The following is a 24,359-nucleotide window of genomic DNA, read 5'->3' on the forward strand; positions in this document are numbered from 1 at the left end:
CCAAAGTGCTGGGATTACAGGTGTGAGCCATTGCGCCAGGCCTTTCTTTTTTAATAGACAGGGTCTCACTCTGTTGCCCAGGCTGAAGTGCAGAGGTGTGATTATGGCTCACTGTAGCTTCGACTTCCCATGCTCAAGCAATCCTCCCACCTCAGCCTCTGAGTAGCAGAGGCTACAGGTACATACTGCCATGTTTGGCTCATTTTAAATTTTGTTTTTAGAGACAGGGTCTTGCTATATTGCCCAGGCTAGTCTTGAACCCTTGAGCTGAAGTGATCCTCCCACCTTGGCCTCCCAAAGTGCTGAGATTGCGATTGCAGGTGTAAGCCACCATGCCCGGCTGGAAGTCTTCTATCTGAACAAAAGGGAGAGTAGCGCTTGGAGTGGAGGCAGCCATCTTGTGACTAGGATGGCAGGACCAGGAGGCACTGGGAGATGGTGACCCAGAGCTGGTCTCGTGGCTTCGCAGCTCAGAGTCAGGACACGTCCTAGTTACAACTAAGTCTGACTTATTGTCTAAGTCCGGGCTGATGACCCTAAGTGGATGTGTTACTGGCTGGTGACCATCTGCCCTCCCTTCTATAGCCCTGCTTACATCCTGGGATGGGGAAGGAGGCTGGGGGTGAGCAGACACTTAGACTCTGAGGACAAGAGGGGAGCAGCTCCCCTACCAGCCCTGCACTGCCCACCCAGAACATCACCGGGGAGAGAAATCAGCTTTTCTGTTGCTGAAACCACACACATCTTGGGTCTCTGTTCCGTACAGCTGAACTGCATCCTAATGGATTTGGGAATGATGCCCATTACCAAGGAGGGTTATTAGAAAGTCAAGGCTATTGGAAAGTACATGGTCCAGAAGGCCTGGGGAGAGGGCTGAGCTGGAAGCGCCTGGCCCCTTTGAAACGTGTCAGCCACCAGCTTCCCACGGGTTATCACGGTCGTCTCCTGTTCACATGTGCCCAGAGGGATACTGTCTGCCACAGGTTGTAAACACCAGTTACGGGGGTCGTATGTGACATTTTTTTGACAAGAACATGAGCACACAGGTACCCAAGAAATGCTTTTCATGATGATGGAATCCGCTGACCAACCACCCCACACCCCACATCATCAATAACCAACCAACCAGCAAGAATGCTGAGGGACACTTTGTGCTTAGTGGACCTTACAGGAGACAAGAGAAAGAGCAAGCATCTCAGACAAGGAGGACTGTTGTGAAGAATGAGCTCCTACTTCACGCCAGGCAAGAGGGCTAGACGCCGCACACCTATTATTTTCTGACCTCACCACAAATGTACCAGGGCAGGTTTTGGTCATCGCCTGTTTACAGAAGAGGAAGCAGGTTTGGAGCGGCCGAGCCCAGATTCCAGCCCAAGACTAGCAGACTCCAAACCCCACCTCTCTGCACACGGCTGGGGGCATGCAGCTGCATTCCCCTTCCGCTGCTGGTTCTACCCACCGTCCCGACATGGAATTTGGTGGTTTTGGGTAATGAGGAGACAGAGGATGAGGCTGCAGGGGGCTGGGAGGATGAATCGCGGGCAGGGAACAGGTATTTTCCCACATGGGAGGAAGATCTGGCTACCTGTCTCCTCAACCATGTTCTTGGCTAATAAAGCAGGAATGTTGCTGCCTCCTTTCTGTAATACCTTATAATGCCTAGGAAGTAATTGTAAAATAAATTTATTACAAACCAGCAACTTTATCATAAAAGGCCTTGGAGCAGTAATTGCTTTCATTAAATAAAACCTATAAAGTATATTTCTAATTTTATTTCAGGGCCAAATGAAAGTCAAGAGGAAAACCTAGTTCTCGTACTAAACTGAATTAAACAGAGAAGAAAAAAGAAAAGACAACCCATTTCAGAAGTTCCGTAGAAGCAGCAGGAGGCCAGAGTTAGAAGTGCAAGTCTCAGGGAAACTTCTGATCTAAGGTTCTTTCCAAGCCAGAGTCAGCAGCCCCGGGACCTGCCAGACGTTCCCCTTTGAGCTGCACGTGCCAGTCCAGCCTCCCCTCTTCACTCTACTCCCCCTTTCCTTTCCTCACAAAGATCCATAGCTCACGGCTTCCTGGATCAAGGGATCTGCTACCCTAACAGAAGAGTAGGGGGTGGAGGACAGGGTAGCGAGAGCCTTTTCCATTAAAAAAAAAAAAAAAGTTAATGGAGATAATTTTCTCAAATTTCGGTTTCTCTCACCCATCTTTCTATACTTGCTACCATTTGCTAACGTTTTGTCCATTCTAGAATCAAGTAAGAAGAGCTGTCTGATTTAGCCCAAGATAACCGATTTCAGTATTCACAGTATCTGTGGGTGTGGAGTTGGGACGGGGTGTTGTATGCTGGCAAAGAGCCCCATGAGTTTCAGATTTGTAAATAGTGGCCAGGCATTTCCATGACCGTGTCCCCAGGGGGAGAGGAAAGAGGCCAAGCCTGTTTGTGGGAAGGAAGATTCTAGTTCTTACTCTCTACTGTGTCAAGGCTCTAGATTAAAGGCCAGCAAACTTTCAGTAAAGGGCCAGAAAGTATTTAAGGCTTGAAACCCATATGGTCTTTGCTGCAACCACTCCACTCTGCCGCTGTAGCAGGAAAGCAGCTACACACAACGAGGAAATGAACAGGTCACATTTGGCCACAGGCTGTGGTCTGCTGGTCCCTGCTCTAGGTAACAGTTCCCTCAAATGCAATGCCGACTTTGACAATGGCAACAAGACAAATCTGGAAAATGCTTTCTATCTCTGCCATGACTTGTGATAAAAGTTACCATTCTCTGAGGGGTACAAATATAAATAATCATCCTAACAATAAAATAATAGAGTCACATTTGAGCTATAAAGAAGAAAATTAAATACTTTTATATTTAGATAACTAAATTATTTTCTAATTCCAGGATTACAGGCATGAGAAGAAAACGTATAGAGAAAAAGTCATTTAGAGCACCCATTACAGGTTAATTTTTCATTTTTCATGGCTTGACATCAACGAGGGAATGACTTACCTAAAGTGATGATAAAGAATGGTTTCACTCTTTGATCAGGAAGCTCAGAACAGTAACTATGAAGTTAGTAATGGTTTCAGTATTATTGCAAGTCATAATGGAAATGATTTGCACGATAGTAGAGAGAAAAAGAAAAAGCTCGAGAATTGTTAATTAACTTCACTGTTTCTCCACAAATGCTAGGAGTATTAAAAACAAGATTGCTGCAGTGCAAACATCAGGATTTAATGAACAATGGGATGTAATTGAAGTAACAGAGAATGACTTAATCGGGACAGTGGGTTGTTTAATTATGGGGCTAATGGATCTTCTGAAGGACAAACTAAATGGAACAGAGGCCGCCAGGATGGGTAGGGAGAGCGCTGTGGAAGGAGGTGTACCAGTGAGAAACTCCTGGTGGAGACGCCCCAGGCTCTGTTATATATGAGATCTTTTATTAAACATAATTGTCCCAAAATGGTAACTGCTAGACAAAGAGACAGACTGGAGTAGGCTGGCATAAACCTTCAATAAATCATGATGGATGCGTTAATATTTCTGCAGGCACATACTTATGCGTTTTCAAGAACTTCTAATAATCTTGAAAACTTGTTCATGGAGAGGAGAAGGAGGGCGATATTTTCGTCGGAACACTGTTTTTCAGGGTGCCAAGATGCTATATCTCAGATACAGCAGATTGGCAAGCTCATTTTCTGAGTTTAAGAGTTCAAAAAACCATTTCACACTTAACTTTGATTACAAGTCAAACTTGCTAATTCAGCATGCTTGCTACAAGTTATTGGTTTTTCTCATCTCCTTCTGAAAGTGAAGTAAATGTCTCTTCTCTCATGGGATGCACTTTTCTGGGACCGAAATCCTCAAACTTTCACTAACTCCTCCAAAGTTCTTGAGTTCTTGATAACACTCAAGCTGAGTGAGAGTCTGAGATTCTCCATCAACAAAATCAAATGTGTTTAAAATTTTGCAAATGGTGGGGAAAAACCCAGCAGAGCAATAGGTCTTATTCTCAGCCAGATACAGTAGCTCACACCTGTAATCCCAGCACTTTGGGAGGACGAGGCGGGTGGATCACTTGAGGCCAGGAGTTCAAGACCAGCCTAGCCAACATGGGGAAACTGTGTCTCTACTAAAAATACAAGCATTAGCCTGGCATGGTGGCAGGCACCTATAATCCTAGATACTTGGGAGGCTGAGGCAGGAGAATCACTTAAACCCAGGTGGTAGAGTTTGCAGCGAGCTGAGACTGCCCCACTGCACTCCAGCCTGTGCTACAGATTGAGATTTAAAAGAAAAAAAAGAAAAAGAAAAAAGAAAAAAAAAAAAGGTCTTATTCTCTTCTAGCTGTCCGATCCGAATTCCTAGATATTAAGGAAAACTAAAGTCCTGTGTGTGCACAGCTCTACCCTTGGTGCTGATATTAGGGAGGATGCCAATATCAGGGCAGTCTGTCTCACTGCTGCCTCATTAAACACCAGCCTGGAATGCCTTGATAGAGAAGGATAGAGTAAGCATGGCTCTAGGGGACTTTGCTCGGATTTCTGGCAAGACAGAGGAATTTTCTTCTCAATATGCAAGAACAGAGCATTACTTCCCAGGGCCCGTTTGTTAGTATCATGATTCCATGTATAAGAAATTGGCAAGATGCCTTTATGTTCTAGAAAACCCCCCACACCTCAGAGAGAAAACATCCTCATCTGAGAGGTGTGAAAGCTAACTTTTAGGTTGCTATATGAGGTGCTGCGCTTCTGAGCATTTAGCTGAACACGAGTTTGGGAGCCTTTTTTCCAAACGTGTCCCTGCCTTGGCACCAGGCTCCGTCATTTCAAGTGGTTCGTGAGGATGCTCTTGATTTCTGACTTTCCTTTCCTTGAAAGAACCTGCCCCCAACCTCTCTCGAGCGCGCGCGCACACACAGACACAGAATCAGTTTGTTCACCACACCTGGTTTTCAATTACATAAACTGCCTCAGGCAAATTTGGTAAATCAAGTCCTAAAACTGGGTATACATGCTTGGGAGGGGTGGAGGGGGGAAGTGTAAAAGAGGGGGAGGAGGGAAGGGAGGAAGAAGAAAATTAGAAATATGGTGGTTCAGGCTCGGGGAAATGCCTAAAAGGAAATGAAAACCCTTAAATTTTTTATACTGACCTTCTGCTAACAGTTTTTCACACAAGCATAGACCAGATCACGTGTCTTCTCTGTAGTTTCTAGTACAACCACCCACCACGAAAGGGGGGCTCGGCCAGGCCCCATGACAGGCACTAACAATCCTTTTTAAAGGCAAGGCCCCTGAAAACAAGGGGCCCCACCCATTCCTTTTCCAGGCTCAGCTCTATGTACCAGCAAATCTGAATTTGAAAAGGAAGATTTATGTGGATTTCTGAAATCGTAATTTTCCATTACCCTTTTCCCCAAGGGCTATAAAGAAAAAAAAGAATTCAAGAGTCGACATGAATTTCTTCAACATCAAGTAACATTTTGATGATGAGCTGAGTGTTAACAAATCAGAAACACATGGTCTTAATTGACTGTGAAATAAATAATGTTTCCAAATGAAAGGGAGAAAACGCATTCAGATGTAATGCATTAAAAAAGGCTTCAAACCTCAAAAGTTGCCTCAAGCATCTGACTTCTTCCCCGATTCCAACTCTATCTCCTATCCTTCCTGTTTGGGTCCAATATTGTCTTGCAACTGAAATACTGGAGGATTCCCCTTATATTTCACTTGCAAATATCTCTCTTTGGGGACCTTTGGGGCTTCCAAAACATCTTAAAGTAAAAGCAGAACATCTTCTAGGTTAGGAACGACAGGCTCAGAATCAGTGAAAGGTGAGTCAACAGGCCCTGTGCAAAGTTTGTCTCTTGTTCTCCAAGGTACCCAGTGGTGCCCAGGCTGAACATACATCAGAGTCATCTGGAAGGTTTACAAAATATATCCATGCTTGGGCTCCATCCCCAGACATTCTGATTCAGTCAATCCCGAGGGAAAGCCCAGGCACTGGTATATTTGGACCTGCATTTTAAACACGGGTTCAGTGAGAATTGCATCAAATAGAATAAAGCTTTAGGTAGCACTCATGTGCCAGGCAATGTTCTAAATGCTTTTTATAATACTAACTCCTAATCCTCAAAACACCCCATGAGCTGAGTAGGAAACATAACTATCATTTTCATTTTACACGTAGGGAGAATGAATGAGGTACAGTGAGGTTTAGAAACTTGCCCAATGTCACACAGCTAACCAGTGGCAGAGGCAGGATTCAAACCTGTTTGGCCCCAGAGCCCACGCTGTTAACCACTCTACCAATAGTTTTCAAGCAGCACTGACAGCGTTAGGAAGCTGGTTAGAGAAGTGAATTCTTGGGCCATATCCTGGATTTACTGCATCAGAGACTCCAGCGTGCTGCCTAGCAGTTGGTTGGTGTTTAGCAAGCTTTCTGGGCAATTCTACTAGATGCTGAAGTCTGAGAACCACTGCACCCCAATCTACTGCCTCTCAGATGCAGATGGGTATACTAACAGAATTCAGTAGGCTGAGAAGTGCTGGCTTTCAGCTCAGCTTCCCACTCTCGGATGGCAGCTGAGCATGGTGCCATCTTCAATGGAAGGGTGAGCTGCATCTGGCAGTGGCAGAGAACTCAAAAGAGCTGCCCTATGGACTTATCTCCCACCAGAGCATCTAACCATAACCCGGTCCACAGCAACATGGTGCCTTCTCCAATTAGGGAATGAATTCTTCCCGGATGATAACGCAGTCCCCACCCTCCAGAGCGAAGCCACAGGAGACTCGGCTCTCTTAATTAGCAATTCCCAAACCCCACTGTAATCTTTTCCTCCTCCACTAACGAGACCATGAAGAAGCCCAGAGTCTTCATAAAGCTAAAGATCAAACCAAAACACAGCAATCTCTTCTCCAAGTCTATCAACAGAAAAGCATAGAAAATTCCTAAATAATTCTGAAGTTTTTTTCAATGCTTGGCTCCCTCTCTGAAATTCCTGAATGTGCCCCAAATTGGGCTTGCTTGCTTTTTTTAGGAAGGGCATGGAGTGGGTGCGGTGGGGATGAATTAAAAAATTTTCAAACGAGTGAAACCCTCCAGCAGCTAGGCAATCGTCTTCCTGTAGTGATTTACAGCGTTCCTCTAAAAATATCTATGAGATCACAGTACATTAAGTGTATGACACCAAACATTTGTAACTAATCCATGAAAACAAAGTAAAGGCGTCACGTTGCATGGGGAATGCAGTGGAATTTGTCTTGTGTTATCGTTCTAAAATAAGACGGCCTCAATTTGGTTGAAATATATCTTCACACATTGTCTTCCCGGAGCAGAGCCATTTGAGAAATTCTGATTGCAATTATAAGTGCTGAATAGGGAGTACTTTGCATTTCCTTTGACAACACTGAAAGCTATAAGCAATCCTGATATTAAAATCTTTGGAAATTGATGAGTATCCCAGGCATCATTACAATATTTTCTCCCCCAATCTCAGTAATTAAAATCTATTATGTGAACACGTGTTAATATTTGTATCAACTACTGTTTTTAATTAACTAAATGCTACAGGGCCTCCTACAGTAGAAATGATACCATTTCACTGTAAGTGACCCACCCCCACCCTCTAATTCCTCGCCAGATTTATTTGGGAGTCTGGCTGGGAGCTTTATGAAAACATACCACAGTACTGAATTCCGGAACCTGCCACAACAGCCAGTCTTCGTTAAGCGTGTACAGGGCTTTGCAAGTAATTACATCCACGGGACCCTTGTTAATTTTCTGGTTCAGAGTCGTCACCAGCAAATAGAAGGGCTCTCCAACAGTCTCCTTGAAAAGACACGAAAGTGATAGTTAGCTTTCTGTGGTATCCACTGTACTTTCCAAAGAATTAAAGTTTCTGTTCGTGGCAGTAAGGCAGGAGATGGGAGACAGGGTTTTCTAACAGTCAACATGAAACTCTCAGGAAAACACATTTGGCTCCGCTGGGATTGGATGCAAAACTCAGAATCTAACCGTCTCCTCTCTCCATCGCGAATGCACGTCTGCACACGTGCACAGTCACAGCAATGTGCGGTACCCAGAGTATCCCTTGTTATTTTGTGTTTCAACTTAACGTATGGCAGTCTAATGCCCATCAGTGAGTTAATGCCTAAGAACAGTTAGATATGGAGAGTGTACCTTTGTTTACATTCATATTTAATCGCCCTTTAGCAAACCAGAAATAAAAAATGCACAATTATCCTTAATAACCAGGATAAATGGAAGAACATTTTACACATTTACCAAAGACAACGTCATCTGGTGTTAACAGCACTTCACAAAGGAAGCAGCCCACAGTTCAACAGTGTGTGCAGCCTTGTCTCTTCCATGGGCCAGGCCCAGCCCGGGCAGTCCCCAGGCACACCACGCAGTCCCACCTGATGTGCTTTCTGGTGCTGGGCCAGAGGGACTCCGTCTTCTTTCCCTGAACCAGAGCCAATTCCTCTATGGTTTTTCCCAAACACTCGGACCAACCTGATTGGCTCTTTCTTCAAATTTTTCCTGGCTGGGGGTGGGGCTGCCTCCCCTGCTGTGATGGAAATGGTTCACATTTGCAGCCCTGGACATCTGTATTCCAAAGGACTCTCAGCACCTCAAGTGGGAGGCTGTGTGTTGTTTCCACGGCATCCCTCCAAGGCGTGTAGCCCTGGGTCAGCTGTAGAGTATTTGCTAAATAACGAACCTTCCATAATCAATGGACATTAGGCCTCTGTGGCGGAGGAAGAACCATGGCTAGGAAGTCAAAATGCTTTAGTGATGATGAAAAGCCAGCCACGTGGCTGGAGCTCGAAGTGCCAGTTAACAGAGTCGAGCTTGACAGGTGACACATCCGGCTGGTAAAGGAGGATGCCACTGGATCTCACCTGCTTTCCCTTGCACAGGTAAGTTACTTAAGACATCCTTTAAGTCTCTCGGGATCCCACTGCAACCCTGCCCCTTCTTTTATACTCGCTGTAGGAATATCTGCCCATCCCAGTCCCCAGGCTTCCTCTTGCCACCTCCTGCCACCCTGCAGCTCCCTTTAGGCTGCTGTCCCTGCTGTGATACATCCTTGAGTCTCCTCTCAGTGCAGGGCAGAAGTGGAATGTTCAGAAATTTCCAAGGTAGGGAGGGCAGGGGGCCAAGTGCGTGACATTTAATTCTCATGAGAAACTTCCTTTATTTAGTGGTTTACAACCTCACCACTCTCTTCTCCCTGCACCGCCTCCCCCGACCCCAAGTAATGCCCTGACCACAAAACTAGAACCTCTTTTCCCTAGCACAGACAGAAGGGAGGCTGAGGACAGGGGCTGCCTGTTCCCGCAGGGGCTGGAGTTGGGGGGCCATGTGGGCTCTCGGGGAATATGTGAAGGAGCAGCTCTGGATTCAGGGGCCCTGTGGTCAGGAACTCTCTGGAGGGTAGCTAGACTGAGTTAAGTAACATCTGGCCCTACACTCTGCCCACGCTCCTGGGTCTAACCCTGGTTAAGCACCAGAACCCCTTGGGGCTCCTGTTAAAAATTCACATGCCTGGGCTCCTGTCTAGACCTACAGAGCTGGCATCTCTCTGAAGATGAGGCCTGGGCATCTGTAGTTTTCATACGTTCCCGGGGCAGGAGCAGGGGGAAGCAGGGCTGGAGGAGAATTCTGATGTGTGGCTGATTTGGGGAATCACAAGGCCATGAAGTTTCTTTGTCACCACTGAACACAACTTTTAGGTGAGTCACAGCTGCTGGAGATCTGACTCCCCTCCCCCGGGAGCCAGGCTTCCACACTGTAACAGACCAGGGCAAACGCCATCTTTTCAGTGCAAAGCGGGGTGGGTAAGAGCTCTCGGACCCTGGTGCTGTCCCACAGTAGCAGTGAGACCTGGGGAGAGTCACAGCTCTTCTGTGTGTTCCAGTTCCCCCATATGCAAAATGGTCATGAAGGCACCTAGCTCATGGGACCCTTAAGGGGATGAAATTAGAAAAGGCAGGTAAAGCTCTTACCATGCTGTCTGGCACATTCAATAAACGGCATGATTATTTTACCCCCAAAGCCTTGGCGTCTTGGAAGGGAAAGTTACCTGGAGGTCACGGAGCTGTCACCCATGAAACGTCTGTGGGGTAGGATGGGAGGACTAGGAGTCGGTGTCCCCGATGCCCTTGAGCACCTGGTGGAGGGACATCAGACCCCCGCACCAGCGGGAATTGTTCCACTGAAAGTGAAAGTGTCACGGACTGGCTGGATGCCACTTCCTCCTGGCGAGCCGTGCCGCCCCCTCACCACCCAGAGTGCTCGAGACGTTCTTGAATCAGCACTGTGAAATCTTGACCCAGAATGCTTTGCTCAAGGAGGCCGTTTGGGCTGGCAGCCCAGATTTTCTGAACATCTCACCCCTTTAATGCCCAACAGCAGCCCTTGAAAGAACAGAGTTAAGACTCACAAGCCTCCAGTAGAAAGAGCTGGAAAGGGATTTAAAGGCAATGCCCACGCACGCCCATCATTTGGTGGATTGAAAACAGATGCCCAGATGGAAAGAGCCATGCCCAGAGACACAGCTGACCCGGGCTGAGATGATTTCAGAGCCCAAACCTGCTGCTTCTAACCAAGACTCCTAGTCTGGTGTGCTCTCTGCTACCCCAGGGACCTGTGAAAATCACGGATTATTGGGCTTCTCTTCCAGAGCTTCTGATCCAGTGGGACTGTGGTGGGGCAGGAGTTGGCCTTTGAACACCAAGATCAGGGAACTGGGTGAGAGTCCTGGTGCCTCCATCTCGCAGCAGTTGTGGCAAAAGCAACCACAGTGGGAAGCAGAAAAATATTCATCCCAGAAATAACTGGCTCCGCACTCCCCAAAGCCTCTGATGATTTATGCCAAGTAAACAGAGAAGCAGGCAGATTTCATTAATCTTAATAAATGGGTATTGCCCTGGGGAGAGGAAGGGGTTGGTGAGAAATTTAAAAAAAAATGGTTGTGCATCTACTTGTAAGATTGCATTAAACATTAAACTAAGCGCAGTCTATTTAAAGCGCTGCTGTTGAAGCTACACTTAAGCAGCACTGTTAAAACCTGTGGCATAGCGGTGTATCTTATTCAAAGTTTAATTAGATTTCGGAACTCGCTACAAATACACAATTATGCAGTTTTGCTGGAATCTGGATGGCTGGTAAAATGAAAGGGTAAGAATCTTCCGTACCAGGGGCCTCAGAGGGCTGAGTGAAGATCAGGTTCAACAGGACACGCTTCTTTTCACATTAATATTTTATAATAGTAATGGCCAACGTTTCTGGAGGCTTCCTCCGTGCTGAGCAATTGCTATGTTTTCTCATCTGTGCTTCAAAACAGTCCTAAAATCTTCCCGTTCTCTAAGTTACAAAGCCAAGTAAGTGGGGAAGTCTAGATTCAGATCAAGTAGCGGACTCTAGAGCCCACTCTCTTCACCACGGGACTCTATAGAAAGTTTGCATTTGAAAAGATTTTAAAGTTCAATTAGATTACAACCACATTCACAGGTAACTCCAACAAAGCAAACTCCAGGGGAGGCAGCTCTTTGGAGAACAGCTTTAATGCGGAATGGCTGGTAGGAATTGACTGCAATTAGCTCACTGCATATCGGTGGGTAATGGGTATTTCTACAATGCTTCAGAGGGCACGAAACAGTCTGTTCTCTTCGGTGTTTGAAATATTCCCTTTTCTCAACACATTTTCTTAAATGGGCCGACTGGGCTCTGGGTTTGAATCGATGTGAGAAGGTGAACTCACTTGAAAAGTCTCACCTGAGGAAATTCTAAATAAATTACATTTGCATAGGCCAGTTGCAGCAAAAATAATGTTTACTTTCTCTCTGTCTGTTCCGGGTAAGGACCAAGACAAAACATGGTTAAATGCTGACGCCGCCGAGCATTCAGGATTTATCCCGGCAAAGGTATCAGAGTCGCTAAAAATAACTGCCTATTGTCTTACCTCTTGACACTGCTGAGGGATGTGACACTTACCCGGAGGAAACCAGAAAGGCAGACAGACATCCAGTTTGTGAGGAGTTTTTCCACCACGGACTCTGTGCGTCTCAGCATGAGTTTAGGTTGTATGTTGCTAGACTGTTCCATCAAGTCCCTGGTCAGCACCTCCAGGATGCTGGTCAGGTAGACCAGCTTGGTTTGCAGTGCAATGGTCAGGAAGGAGGCAAACAGACACCTGTTGAAAAAGAGCTGGGTCAACTGGGGACTGCAGGCCCTGCTGGACACTGATTGGAGTTGCCATGGAAGCTCACTGGCAGGGCAGGGCAGGGCAGGGCAGGGCAGGGCAGGACAGGGCAGGGCAGGGCAGAGAGCTGTCCTGATGGGTTGGGAGCTTTTTTCTTTCTTTTTTTTTAATGTTTAGATTCTAACCACTTCTATTTCTAGAACCTTTTCTGTGTTTTCAGCATTTAAACTAGAGTGCTAACAAGAAGTGAGTCTTCCAAAGTTTCAGATGTTTTAAAAATAAAAAATGACACTTCTGCTTTTTGATTAAGAATTTATCTATTGCAGCGAGAGAGATCCAAGATGGCTGATCACTAGCAGCTCGGGATTGTAGCTCCCAGTGAAAACACAAAGAACGAGAGGACGCCACACCTTCACATGAATTCTTGTTGCTCACGCACCAGGAGATTCCCAGCGGAGGAGCCCCACGGGTCGCCAGCGCGACTCTTGTGACCGGCGAGGCGGTTTTGCCGGCGCCTCAGAGCGTCGGTTCTCGGTGCAGAGTCAGAAAAGCACCATTAATCTCAACGCCGCTGATTTAGTCGGCGCAGTGGGTTGCTCAGATTTCGGCGCTGAGAATCAATAAGTTGGACGTCCACTCAGAAACCCAATTACAAAGACGGTAATTATAAAGACCACAGATGGATAAATCTACAACGAAGGGAAGAAAACAGCCAAAAAAGGCTGAGAATACCCAAGATCAGAACGCCTCTTCCTCAGCAGGGGATCCCAGTTCCTCTTCAGCAACGAAACAAGGCTTGATGGAGAACAAGTGTGTTCCAATTACAGAAGCAAGCTTCAAAACGTGGATAATAAGAAACTTCTGTGAATTAAAAGAACTTGTTCTAACACAATCTAAAGAAACTAAGAACTTTGAAAAAAGGTTTGACGAAATGTCAACAAGAATACAAAATTTAGAGAGGAAAATAAGTGAATTGATGGAGCTGAAAAACACAATACGAGAACTACGTGAAGTATGCACAAGTTTTAACAGCCGAATTGATCAAGCAGAAGAAAGGATATCAGAGGTCGAAGACCAACTTAATGAAATAAAACTAGAAGACAAGATTAGAGAAAAAAGGATAAAAAGGAATGAGCAAAGTCTCCAAGAAATATGGGACTATGTGAAAAGACCTAATCTACGCTTGATAGGTGTACCTGAATGTGACGAAGAGAATGAATCCAAGCTGGAAAATATGCTTCAGGATATTATTCAGGAAAATTTTCCCAACTTAGTAAGACAGGATAATATTCAACTCCAGGTAATACAGAGAACACCACAAAGATATTCCTCAAGAAGAGCAACTCCAAGGCACATAATCGTCAGATTCACCAGGGTTGAAATGAAGGAGAAAATACTAAGGGCAGCCAGAGAGAAAGGTCAGGTTACCCACAAAGGGAAGCCTATCAGACTCACAGCAGATCTCTCAGCAGAAACCCTACAAGCCAGAAGAGAGTGGGGGCCAATATTCAACATCCTTAAAGAAAAGAATTTTCAACCCAGAATTTCACATCCAGCCAAACTAAGCTTCATAAGTGAAAGAAAAACAAAGTTTTTTGTGAACAAGCAAGCACTCAGAGAATTCATCACCACCAGGCCTGCTTTACAAGAGCTTCTGAAAGAACCACTACACATAGAAAGGAATAAACAGTATCAGCCTTTCTAAAAAATACCAAAAAGTAAAGAACATTAATATAATGAAGAATTTATATCAACTAATGGGCAAATGGCAGCATTAAACTCACATATATTATTATTAATTCTAAATTTAAATTGACTAAATTCCCCAATTCAAAGACAGCCAGCCAATTTGGACAAAAAACTAAAACTGTATGCTGCATCCAGACCCATCTCACATTCAAGGATACACAAAGACTCAAAACAAAGGATGGAGAGAGACTTACCAACTAACCAGAGAGCAAAAATAAATAAATAAAAAGCAGAATTTACAATTTTTGCTTCTGATAAAATAGTATTTAAAGCAACAAAGATCAAAAGAAGCAAAGAAGGACATTATATAATGATAAAAGAATCAATGCAACAACAAGAAGAGTTAAAGGTTCTAAATATATATGCACCCAATACAGGAATACCCAGACATACAAGACTTTAAAGAGACTTAGACTCCCACACAATAATAGTGGGAGACTTCAACATTAACATTAGACAGATCAATGAGACAGAAAATTAACGATATCCAGGACTTGAACTCAGATCTGGAACAAGTAAACGTAATTAACATTTATAGAACTCTCCACTTTACACAAAATATACACTCTTATCAGTACCACATCATATCAACTTAGAAGTTTAAACGAAATGTTGGTTGGCTCCTTGTTTGTTACTCTCTTCCCTCATTTTCTTTCATGTCTCCATTATTAAGGATAATTATAGGCATACCCATATTTAGACTGCATTCTAGCCCGGGCAACAAAGCAATACCCCTATTCTCTCTCCCTCTTCCTCTTTCTCTTTCTTCCTCTTCTTTATTCTTTTTCTTATTATTCTTTTTCTCTTTCTAAAAAAAAAAAAAAAGAAAAAGGAAAAAAAAAAAAAAGAATTTATGTGCCGGGTGTGTTGGCTCACACCTGTAATCCCAGCACTTTGAGAGTCCGAGGTAGGTGGATCACCTGAGGTCAGGAGTTCGAGACCAGCCTGGCCAATGTGGTGAAACCCCATCTCTACTAAAAATACAAAAATTATCCGGGTGTGGTGGCACACTCCTGTGATCCCAGCTACTGGGGAGGCTGAGGCAGGAGAATCGCTTGAACCCGGGAGGTGGAGGTTGCAGTGAGCCTAGATTGTGCCACTGCATTCCATCCTGGGCAACAGCACAAGACTCTGTCTTGAGAGAAAAAAAAAAGAATTTATGTGGGTTTTTTTGTGTGTGTTGGGGTTTTTCAGGGTTACTTGGGAGTGGGAGGGTTTCGTGTGTGTCTTCAGAATAGACTCTCTGTTGGGAACTGGGGGCAGGGGGCTGAAGCAGCAGGATCACTTGAGCCCAGGGTTTGAATCCAACCTCAGCAACACAGTGAAACCCTGTCTCAACATTAAAAAAAAGAAAAAGGGCTAGGCATAGTGGCTTATGCTTGTAATCCTTGCAGAAGGAGTACTGTGTGAGGTCAGGAGTTTGAGACCAGCCTGGGCAATATAGCAAGACCCCATCTCTACTATAACAACAAAAACAATACATTAGCTGGGTGTGGTGGCATGCGCCTGTAGTTCCAGCTACTTGAGGAGGCTGAGGCAAGAGGATAGCTTGAGCCCAGGAGGTTGAGGCTGCAGTGAGCTATGATCACACACTTCAGCCTGGGCCACAGAGACTCCAACTAAAAACAAAAAAACAAAAAACTGTGTTGGGGTGGTGTGAGCTAACACAGAGATAAGGCCACATAAACTCTCAATCAAATAGCCTTTGGAAAGTCCATGTTCTCAAGATACCAAGTTCAGATAGTGGTTTGGAAATAAAATAAGAGACTTAGGTTTGATTTCCCTTTTTTTTGTAGAGACAAGTTTTTGCTATGTTGGTCAGTCTGGTGTTTAACTCCTATCCTTAAGCGATCTGCCCACCCTGGCCTCCCAAAAATGCTGGGATTACAGGCCTAAGCCACCATACCCGGCCTCGTTTTCTCTTCTTAAAGGCTTTTAAAACAACAAAGAATGGACTAATACCTGTCCTTCACGGAAAAGTTCTTCTGCTTTTCAAGGGTGTGGATGACAGTAACAAGAAAGCTTTTATTACAGATTAGGGCATCCAAAGCTGTGAGACTTTCATTCTTGTCACTGGCGTCTCTGTTCTGAAAAAAAGAAAAAGAAATATAGTGTAATACAAAATCATGTACAAGTTTGAAGTTAGAAAGTAGCTCCACAATGGGTTTTCCAAGACAATGAATTATTTAATATTGAATTCATGATCCCAAAAAACCCACAATAAAAATTCAAACTAATAATAATGGAGATGATAATGAAGATGATAATACTATGAACATCAGGCAGTCACTGGGCTAAAAATGAAAACGTAGAGACTTACATGCATATCTTCAGTGAAGATGTGTGTGAAGCCACCTGACTGAGAGGAAGGAGACACTTTTATTATTCATAACATCCAAAGGAAATGAAGAGTGTATTTTTGTTATAATACCCAAGTCCGTTTTTTAATAAAGTAGAGACATTATTTGCTAATCTAAAGAGCCTCTGGGTCTGTGGTGGCTGCGTATTCTCTAACACACAAATAATTATTCAGCTCTCAAGAAATGCCACTGAATTCTGAAAGCCTCTAAGAAGAATTATCATGGCATCAGTTCCAGTTTTGGTAGATGATGGTATCGCCTCACATTTTAAAAGAAATGATTTAAAGAAGGGGTCATTGATGGAGATTATGCAAACGTCAGACCACTCTTCAAGCTATTCACCTTCTAAAGATAAAGACTAAATTCTGTTGCTAAGTTTTACAAGTCTTAGCTAAGTAGCATCTAATATTTCAGTGCACAATGGTATTGAAGACAGGGGTAGTTAACAGCGTAGAATCTGGACCAGACTACCTGGGTTCCGGTCCTGGCTTTAATCACACACTGGTCACATGACTTGGGATGTGTTCTTAACCTCTCTGTGTCTGCCTTGCCTCATCTCTGAAATGGGACAATAATGGTTCCCACCTCAGAGGTTTAGTGTGAAAATCAAACGTGTTCAGAGTAAGTGCCCCGTGTCAGTTATTATTGGTTTTATTCCTAATTTATAGAAAAGTAGAGACCCCAGTGCTACTACCCATTGGTTTCTAAATGCTAGGTAGCTCTGGAATATAAACTTCAAAATTTGAGGGTGTGTAGTGGATCATAAATCTTATTACAATTAATGGTTAAAAACTTTAAAAGTATGTTAAGCAATACTTTGAGTCAACAGAATGAGATGCTAAACCCAAACCATTCAGGTTTTTCTTCTTTTTTGATAATAATTGAAACTTTGACCTAATTTTATATCTTGTGAAGTAAAATTCTTCTGTAAAGAATTTTGCTCCGTAGTTTCAAATTTGCCAGCCCAGGCAAAAGACCTGACACTATTTTGGCCATATCCTCCCTAGTAAAAAAAGAAAGAAAAAAAAAACAAAAAAACAACCCAAAAAACAACAACAACAAAACCCAGACCCTAGGTTTGCATTTTCTAGTCCTTAATATTTTTTCTGCTGAACCAACTTCACGTAAATGGACAAGGGAAACAGGTTGATTCTTAACCTTCAATACAGAAATGCCACCATCGTTCTGTGTTTTAAGGCCGTTTCCTCCTTTCATTCCAATTTCCCTTTCCTTCGGGTCAGATCCTCTGCTTACCCCTTATTTCTTCTCCTATTTTATGCAAAGCAAAGAAGAGTCAACATAATAAAAAGCAAGGCTTTAAAAGCCAACACGCAGAGCAAGAACCTCAGCCTCCACTGAGAACCTACCATCTCCTCTGGATTTTGCCTGTTGATTTCTTTCAGGTGCTGATCACCCAGTTCCTCCCCCTGTGCCCCCCAACCTCCAGGCCTAGAGGATTTGGCTTCTGATCAATCCATAAAGAGCCTGCTTAATACCAGGACTTCTCTGCAGCCTGGAATGCATTTCAAGCGGCATTGTCTTCTTAGGCTGTGTTTCCCTGTTCTATCTTTTCTTAATTATTATAAATCCCATTTTGACTTAGGTCTTCTTGAAAAGGCTTCTGACAAATTTCTGCGGGCTTTCTCCTGCGTTCTCTCCTTTATACAACTTCTGACTTCCATTTTTATGGTTTTCCCAGTTGCTTTTCAAGATTATACATAACACCAAGTTAAATCCATTTGGCTCCTCTGCAACTCTCTCACCTCTCCTAAAATAAGGTAGCATTGTTCCTGGGATTTTATTTTATTTTATTTTTTTGAAACTTTCAACTTGCAACAGTGTTCCTTTACATTCATTACTCTATCTTGTTCTTGATTACCAAATATAGAAGATAAGAACATTTCTTTTTTCAGGCCACAGATTACTCTCTTCAGCACTCAAGGGCAATCATTAACTGTAAAAGCCCACACGGCATTCATGTTGATAGTCAAAAATCTCCGTTATTTTATTGCTTTTAAATTCTTAATGGGGATCTCAGATAGCTCGGAAATAGGACTTGTGATGCAGCCTTTGCGGAGGCCCTGCAGAGTCATCCTGATTCGGGGAATTGAATTCCCCCTCCCCAGGCGGTGTTCTGCCATTGAAATGGATGAGGTGGCAAATGGCAGGTCTCGGTGCCTGGTATTCTTGGAGGATAAGTTAAGGGAAACCTCACCAGCACAAAAAGCTGAAGTCTTATTTACAGCCTTCTTGATTTATAACACTGAGGCTTGGACCAAAAAAAATACGGCAGGTATTTTAGGGATGCATTCCATACTCCAGACCCTGCATTACATAGTGTGGTGTCCGCTTCCAGAATTATAGAGAAGCTGAAAATTGCTTACTGCGTGTGTCTGGGTTTCTGAACTCTAGGCTTCTGGCCAGTTTTTGCAGAGAAGCTTCTGGTAAGGTGATACAGACTCTCCTTTGGCCTGGAGAGATTTCAGCCATTGCTTAGAAGTCTAGATTGAAATGCGATCATTGGTATTGATGTGTTTAAGAGGTTGGGCCTCTATGTGGTCATCAGACCAAAAAAAAAAAAAAACCAGGGCAATATGGCAGAGCTGGGGTACCAGGACGTGGTGGTGATGATGCGAAGGATGAGTGTACCTCGCCAAAGACTTGGGAGGGTGAATGGAGAGGGCTGAGTGAGAAAATGGACGCGTAAAACACAGGTAAGACCAGCAACCCAAAAGGTTAAGTAGATTATTCCTCTGAGCCCTAGAACAAATGAATTAAGCAGTTCGTGCATCTACGTCTACCAAATGAGGATGACGCAAACCGTGCAGCTGAAGAAAAACCACCGAAGAGAACTCTTAGAACTCTACAAGGCTAAAATGCCTGTTTTCAACTCCCAATTCCATCCATGTCTACTTTCTTTCCTTTTGACCGGTGGTATTTTTCCTTTCCAATTGAGAAGTAATAGTGAATAATCTAGTCGCTGCAATGTAAGTCATGCAGATAAACACAACAAATTGGCTAGCTCACAATTTATTGATTTTTAAATAAACTAGCTCACTTCCCAGCTACACGTTCAGTTCTACACTGGGAGTAAAAGAAAGCAAAATCATCACTCTGAGCTTCTGTCCCTGCTAGGTTTTTGTTACTGGACAAAGAGTAATCACCAGTGACCCATCACTGCTTTATACCCTAATCAATGCAATTAATAATTACCCTCCTCCCTGCTCTGCTCAAACGTAAGCCATTATTTTGTACCAAGCACGTTATCTATAGTTGCCTTGGAAGCAAACACTCATTTTGACAAAAGCAACAAGCACCTTCATTATTATTCAAGACTCAACCTTAGGAATATGATCAATGCTCTCTTACCTCAGGGAAGAAAGTTCTCAGAGCAAAATGTTTGTAGTCAAGGAAGGGAACCGTTCCAAAACTATCCACCACATCCAATTTATCCATCTGCAGCTCAGCAAAGCCTGCAAAACAGAATCCCAAGAGCAGTATTTTAACTCCACAAACAATGGATAAGATCTTCTGGTGTTTTGTCTAACACAGAGTATGACCTTGGTTTTCATTAAAGAAGAAACAATAGATAATGACTTGTTTGGCTGCAGAGAAGAGCTGAAATAAAACACAAAGCCAGGCCCAGGCCCTGCTGTGCTGTTGTCTTCTATTATACAAACAGTTCTCATTACTGTGGCCACCTCCGTGTAAGGGCGAAAAATAAAAATATAACAGGCTTGTTTTTCTACAAAGACAATTTTGGAGCCTACCATCACGTATCTCTTTCCGGAGCTCGCTTTCCAGCAATTCTAGTTGTTGACTCTGTTTGCGACTCAGCTCCTTCGATTTGTGCCTGGTCACCCCCACGGCCGCTAAGAGACAGGGATGGGCATCAGAGGGACAGGTTAACTCAAAGACCAAAAGTGAAAACAAAGAGCAACCTTTAGAGCTCTTAAAAAAACCAAAACCAAAACATAGAGGGACAGAGAGCAAGAGCTAGAATGAGACTAAAAAGTAACATTAAAGAACTGGATCCTATGAAAAAGAAAACTTCCCAGTGAGGGGTCACTCTAAAGAGGAAGATGCTAAAATGCAACAGAGCAAAAACAAACCCTTACTCATTTTACAAGTGAAAGCTAAATCAAATAACCTTCACTTATAAGCAAAGATCCCAGTGGCGGAAACGTAATGAAACAAGCCAGGTTTCCCCACAGCTGCAGCCACTTGCATCGTCCCATTCTTTCTGAATGTTTCTAAGCATCCCTGGAGAAATAAAGTTGTGCCGCAAATGCAGAAAGGAACCGCAGATCCATAGTTGGCTACATGAGCCAAGCCTGCATACAGCCAATGGGGTGACATGATGAGCGAGCCACAAGGAACTCCGTATCTCCATATTGCCTTGAACTGTGCGGCATAGGCTGTAAACCAACCCGATTCGCTGCTTGGGTCCACGTGTGACCTGGGTTAAGTTCCTCAGCATCTCTGTGCCTGGCTGCCTTCTCTTCAAGAGTGCCTGTCTCACTACGATGCTGGGAGGATGATAAGAAGTAACTCACAAAAAGCATTAAGAACAGATTATTTAAAAAGTATAGGTGTTCAACAACCAACCATCGTTAGTATTCTAGGAAGCTTCTCCTCACTTATACAAATTACAGCCAGGTGCGGTGGCTCACGTCTGTAATTCCAGCACTTTGAGAGGCTGAGATGGGAGCATGGCTTGAGGCCAGGGGGTTTGAGATCAGCCTGGGCAACAGAGAAAGACCCCGTTTCTACAAAAAAAAATAGTTAGCTAGGTGTGATGGCACATGCCTGTCGTCCCAGCTACTTGGGAGGCTGAGGTGGGAGGATCGCTTGAGCCCAGGAGGTCAAAGGTGCAGTGAGCTGTGATTGTGTGACTGCACTCAGCCTGGGCAAAACAGTGAGACTCTTTCTTTAAAAAAAAAAAAAAAAAAAAAAAAGGAAAGAAACAAATTGCATAATAGAGGAGCTCTGCTACCAACAGGTCTAAATGATGCTAGAGGAAACAAATACGTTTCCTCACTGGACTCCTTCATAAAGTCAACAGTCTTAATAACATGCATTGTGCATGTCTAAGAAAGGATGGCATATGTAGTGATTCCCAAACTTACTTGACCATGGAACCCCTTTTTCCGGGAGCGTCACTTGGGCCCATTGTTCCTCAGGCCTCAGTTTGAACAACTCTGGCTTGTGCACGCAAAGGCTCATTTTTTATAGCTCCAGAGACTTGCACAGTTATCAGCAACATAACAGGTGCTCGATGAACGTAAGGTAAATAGATGCAGGGATGAATGAACGAATAAATGAGTGTATGGAAGGAGACGTGGCAACTGCCTCTACTAGCCATCAAATTTGAGAAGGGCAATACCTACGTTAAATCAAGAACTATGAAGTTCTATTTGTTGGTGGAGAAGAGTTCCTTTTTCAAAGAAGGGTAAGAGGAAATAGACTTGAAGCGACAAGCAGCTCAGAACCAGAGTCGCAAACAAAATAGCTGCAGAAATCAGGTATATACATGAGTCAAATGGCCTGGATGGAGACAATATGGAGTGGTGGCAACTGTGGTCAAAACTCAAGGGCATAGCTGCCACTCAGCTCTAATTAACTGATGCTACAGAAAAATTGGGATCCAATGATCTGAATCTTTCACATTTTCAAGAGATGTTTCAAAATGTGAATCACTAGTAAGCTACTTAATAGTTTTAGAAAATGCTACATGGGTGAAACAAACATATTGGTGGGCCAGATTTAGCCAGTGAGCCACCACCATGGGCTCACTGTGTGCAGATGAGCCTGGGACCGCTTTAAGAGATGACACAGATCACACTTCTGTTTTTTTTTTTTTTTTAAGATTTATTTTTTTAGACACATGGTTTCACTCTGTTGTCCAGGCTGGCATGCAGCAGCATGATCATAGCTCACTGTAACCTCAAACTCCTAGGCTTATACAATCCTCCTGCCTCAGCCTTCCCAGAAAAATCAAGGCTGGGATGAGACTACGGTGGCAGATGGCAGGGTGATCAGGATGAAATAACCAAGTCCTGGGAGCCCCAAATCCCAGAGAAGTTCTTAGGGAATGATATAAATGAACGTTTGTATCACAATTTGAAGGAATGGAGAAGCAATGTCGATTATATCCCTCAAATCCCAAGATACCATCTATGTAACCCAGCCTTCTATTAATGAAGCATCCTTAAAATTTTTTTTTTTTTTCTTTGTGTTTTTTTGTTTTTGTTTTTGTTTTTCTTTGAGATGGAGTCTTGCCCTGTCGCCCAGGCTGGAGTTCAGTGGTGTGATCTCGGCTCACCGCAACCTTAGCCTTCCGGGTTCAAGCAATTCTCCCTGCCTCAGCATCCTGAGTAGCTGGGATTACAGGCACCTGCCACCATGTCCAGCTAATTTTTGTATTTTTAGTGGAGATGGGGTTTTGTCAGTTGGCCAGGCTGATCTCAAACTCCTGACCTCAGGTGATCTCCCTGCCTCAGCTTCCCAAAGTGCTGGGATTATAGGAGTGAACCACTGTACCTAGCCAAAGGAAACATTTAGAAAGACCTCAGTGTGCACCTATTATTTGTTTCCCAAAGTTTTGATTTGGGTTTTCACCCATTTATATTTAATTGAAGCAAACAACCCCTGAAAGCGGAAAGTCTGCCTGCCTGCCTGGCGAGAGTCCCCAGGGAATAATTTCTCTGACAAAATTAAACAGGGCACTTACCAAAAATGACAATCACTAGCAAGACAGGGAGCACAATCAGAAAATACCACGTGGAAGGAACTGACTCCTGCTCCACGTAGAGCTCCAGGTTTCCCAGTTTGACCTGATAGGACAAAGAATGTCATTAGACCCAATCGAGTTGGGTACTGTATTTATTTACATCGTTTCCCGCCTAAAATGGTTTCACAATACAAAAATAAGCAGTGAGCTGGGTAGGATATCTGAGTTCAACTCTCTTCTCTGTGGCAGATGAGCTATATGTCCTTGCGCAAATCCAGTCACTGTGCCTCAGTTTCCTGAAATGTCAGTTGATGTGTGCCGGACTAGACCCTCAGAGTCTTAACTTTGGCCCTCTTTGCTCTGGGGGTTTTAAGTTGCAGGAGTGGGGGCAATAACGAGGCAGCAGCCTGTGGGTGAGAAGCCCCCTACCCTTTATTCTAAGGAAGAAACTCAGCTTTTATCTTTTTTACACCTTGTGCTTCTTGGCAGGCTTATTTTGTTTTTGTTTTAGAGACAGGGTCTTGCCCTGCTGTCCAGGCTGGAATGCAGTGGCATGATCATAGCTCACTGTAGCCTTGAACTCGTGAACTCAAGCGGTCCTCCCACCTCAGCCTCCCAAGTAGCTGAAACTATAGGTGCACACCACCACACCTGGCTAATTTTTAAATTTTTTGTAGAGACAGGGTCTCGCTATGTTGCCCAGTCTGGTCTCGAACTCCTGAACTCAAGCGATCCTCCCAGCTCAGCCTCTCAAACTGCTGGGATTATAGGTGTGAGCCATTGTACCTGGCATCCTATTTTGAATAAAACATTCTGTGGCAAAAACCAGTTTGGCCATGCTGATCAGATCATCCCTGATGGCTTTTTCCAGTTTTAGCATTTTGTATTATAAATATTTTGTAAAACTTGTCAAGGGGAAAACCCTACATGCCGTTTAACTATTTCACTGATGTACAGACAAGTATTAAGGTGTGTTTCCATCCTTGGACCCATGCTGCCCCCATGGAGGCATGTGAGCACAGCGGCTGGAGGCTGGATTTGGACCCAGACAGCTGAAGCTCTCCACCCCAGCTCTGCCACCTGCTCTGCTTCTCAGCTGCAGAATCCTGCATTAGGCATGCACATCCAGGCCTTTTCCTAATCTCTGAAATGGGATGTGGAGAGCGCCTCTTGGTAGGCTGTCATGATGACTAACTGCACGACACCATTTAAATAGCTCGTGGCGCCCTCCTCTAAACTCTCCCATGGCTTCCCCAGCCCACAAGCCAAGCCCTTGCCGTGGTCCACAAGGTCCTCATCACCTCCTGTTCTCTCCG

The 24,359-nt window shown here is 44.1% G+C and overlaps 1 protein-coding gene across 1 annotated transcript in view; it reads right to left on the reverse strand.

Annotated features, from left to right (window-relative positions):
* Positions 1-24,359, reverse strand: part of PLXNC1 (plexin C1) — a 163,134-nt gene that overhangs the window by 34,373 nt on the left and 104,402 nt on the right. Inside the window, exons 15-21 of the mRNA XM_010340165.3 lie at positions 23,044-23,146; positions 20,081-20,182; positions 19,680-19,783; positions 16,271-16,309; positions 15,913-16,037; positions 11,994-12,192; positions 7,674-7,820 (exon numbers count right to left, since the gene is read on the reverse strand). Coding sequence (XP_010338467.2) covers positions 7,674-7,820; positions 11,994-12,192; positions 15,913-16,037; positions 16,271-16,309; positions 19,680-19,783; positions 20,081-20,182; positions 23,044-23,146 — 819 coding nt within the window. The remainder of the gene's footprint in view (positions 1-7,673; positions 7,821-11,993; positions 12,193-15,912; positions 16,038-16,270; positions 16,310-19,679; positions 19,784-20,080; positions 20,183-23,043; positions 23,147-24,359) is intronic.

The sequence above is a fragment of the Saimiri boliviensis genome, chromosome 7 (genome assembly GCF_048565385.1).
Source record: "Saimiri boliviensis isolate mSaiBol1 chromosome 7, mSaiBol1.pri, whole genome shotgun sequence".
NCBI classification, from domain to species: Eukaryota; Metazoa; Chordata; class Mammalia; order Primates; family Cebidae; genus Saimiri; species Saimiri boliviensis.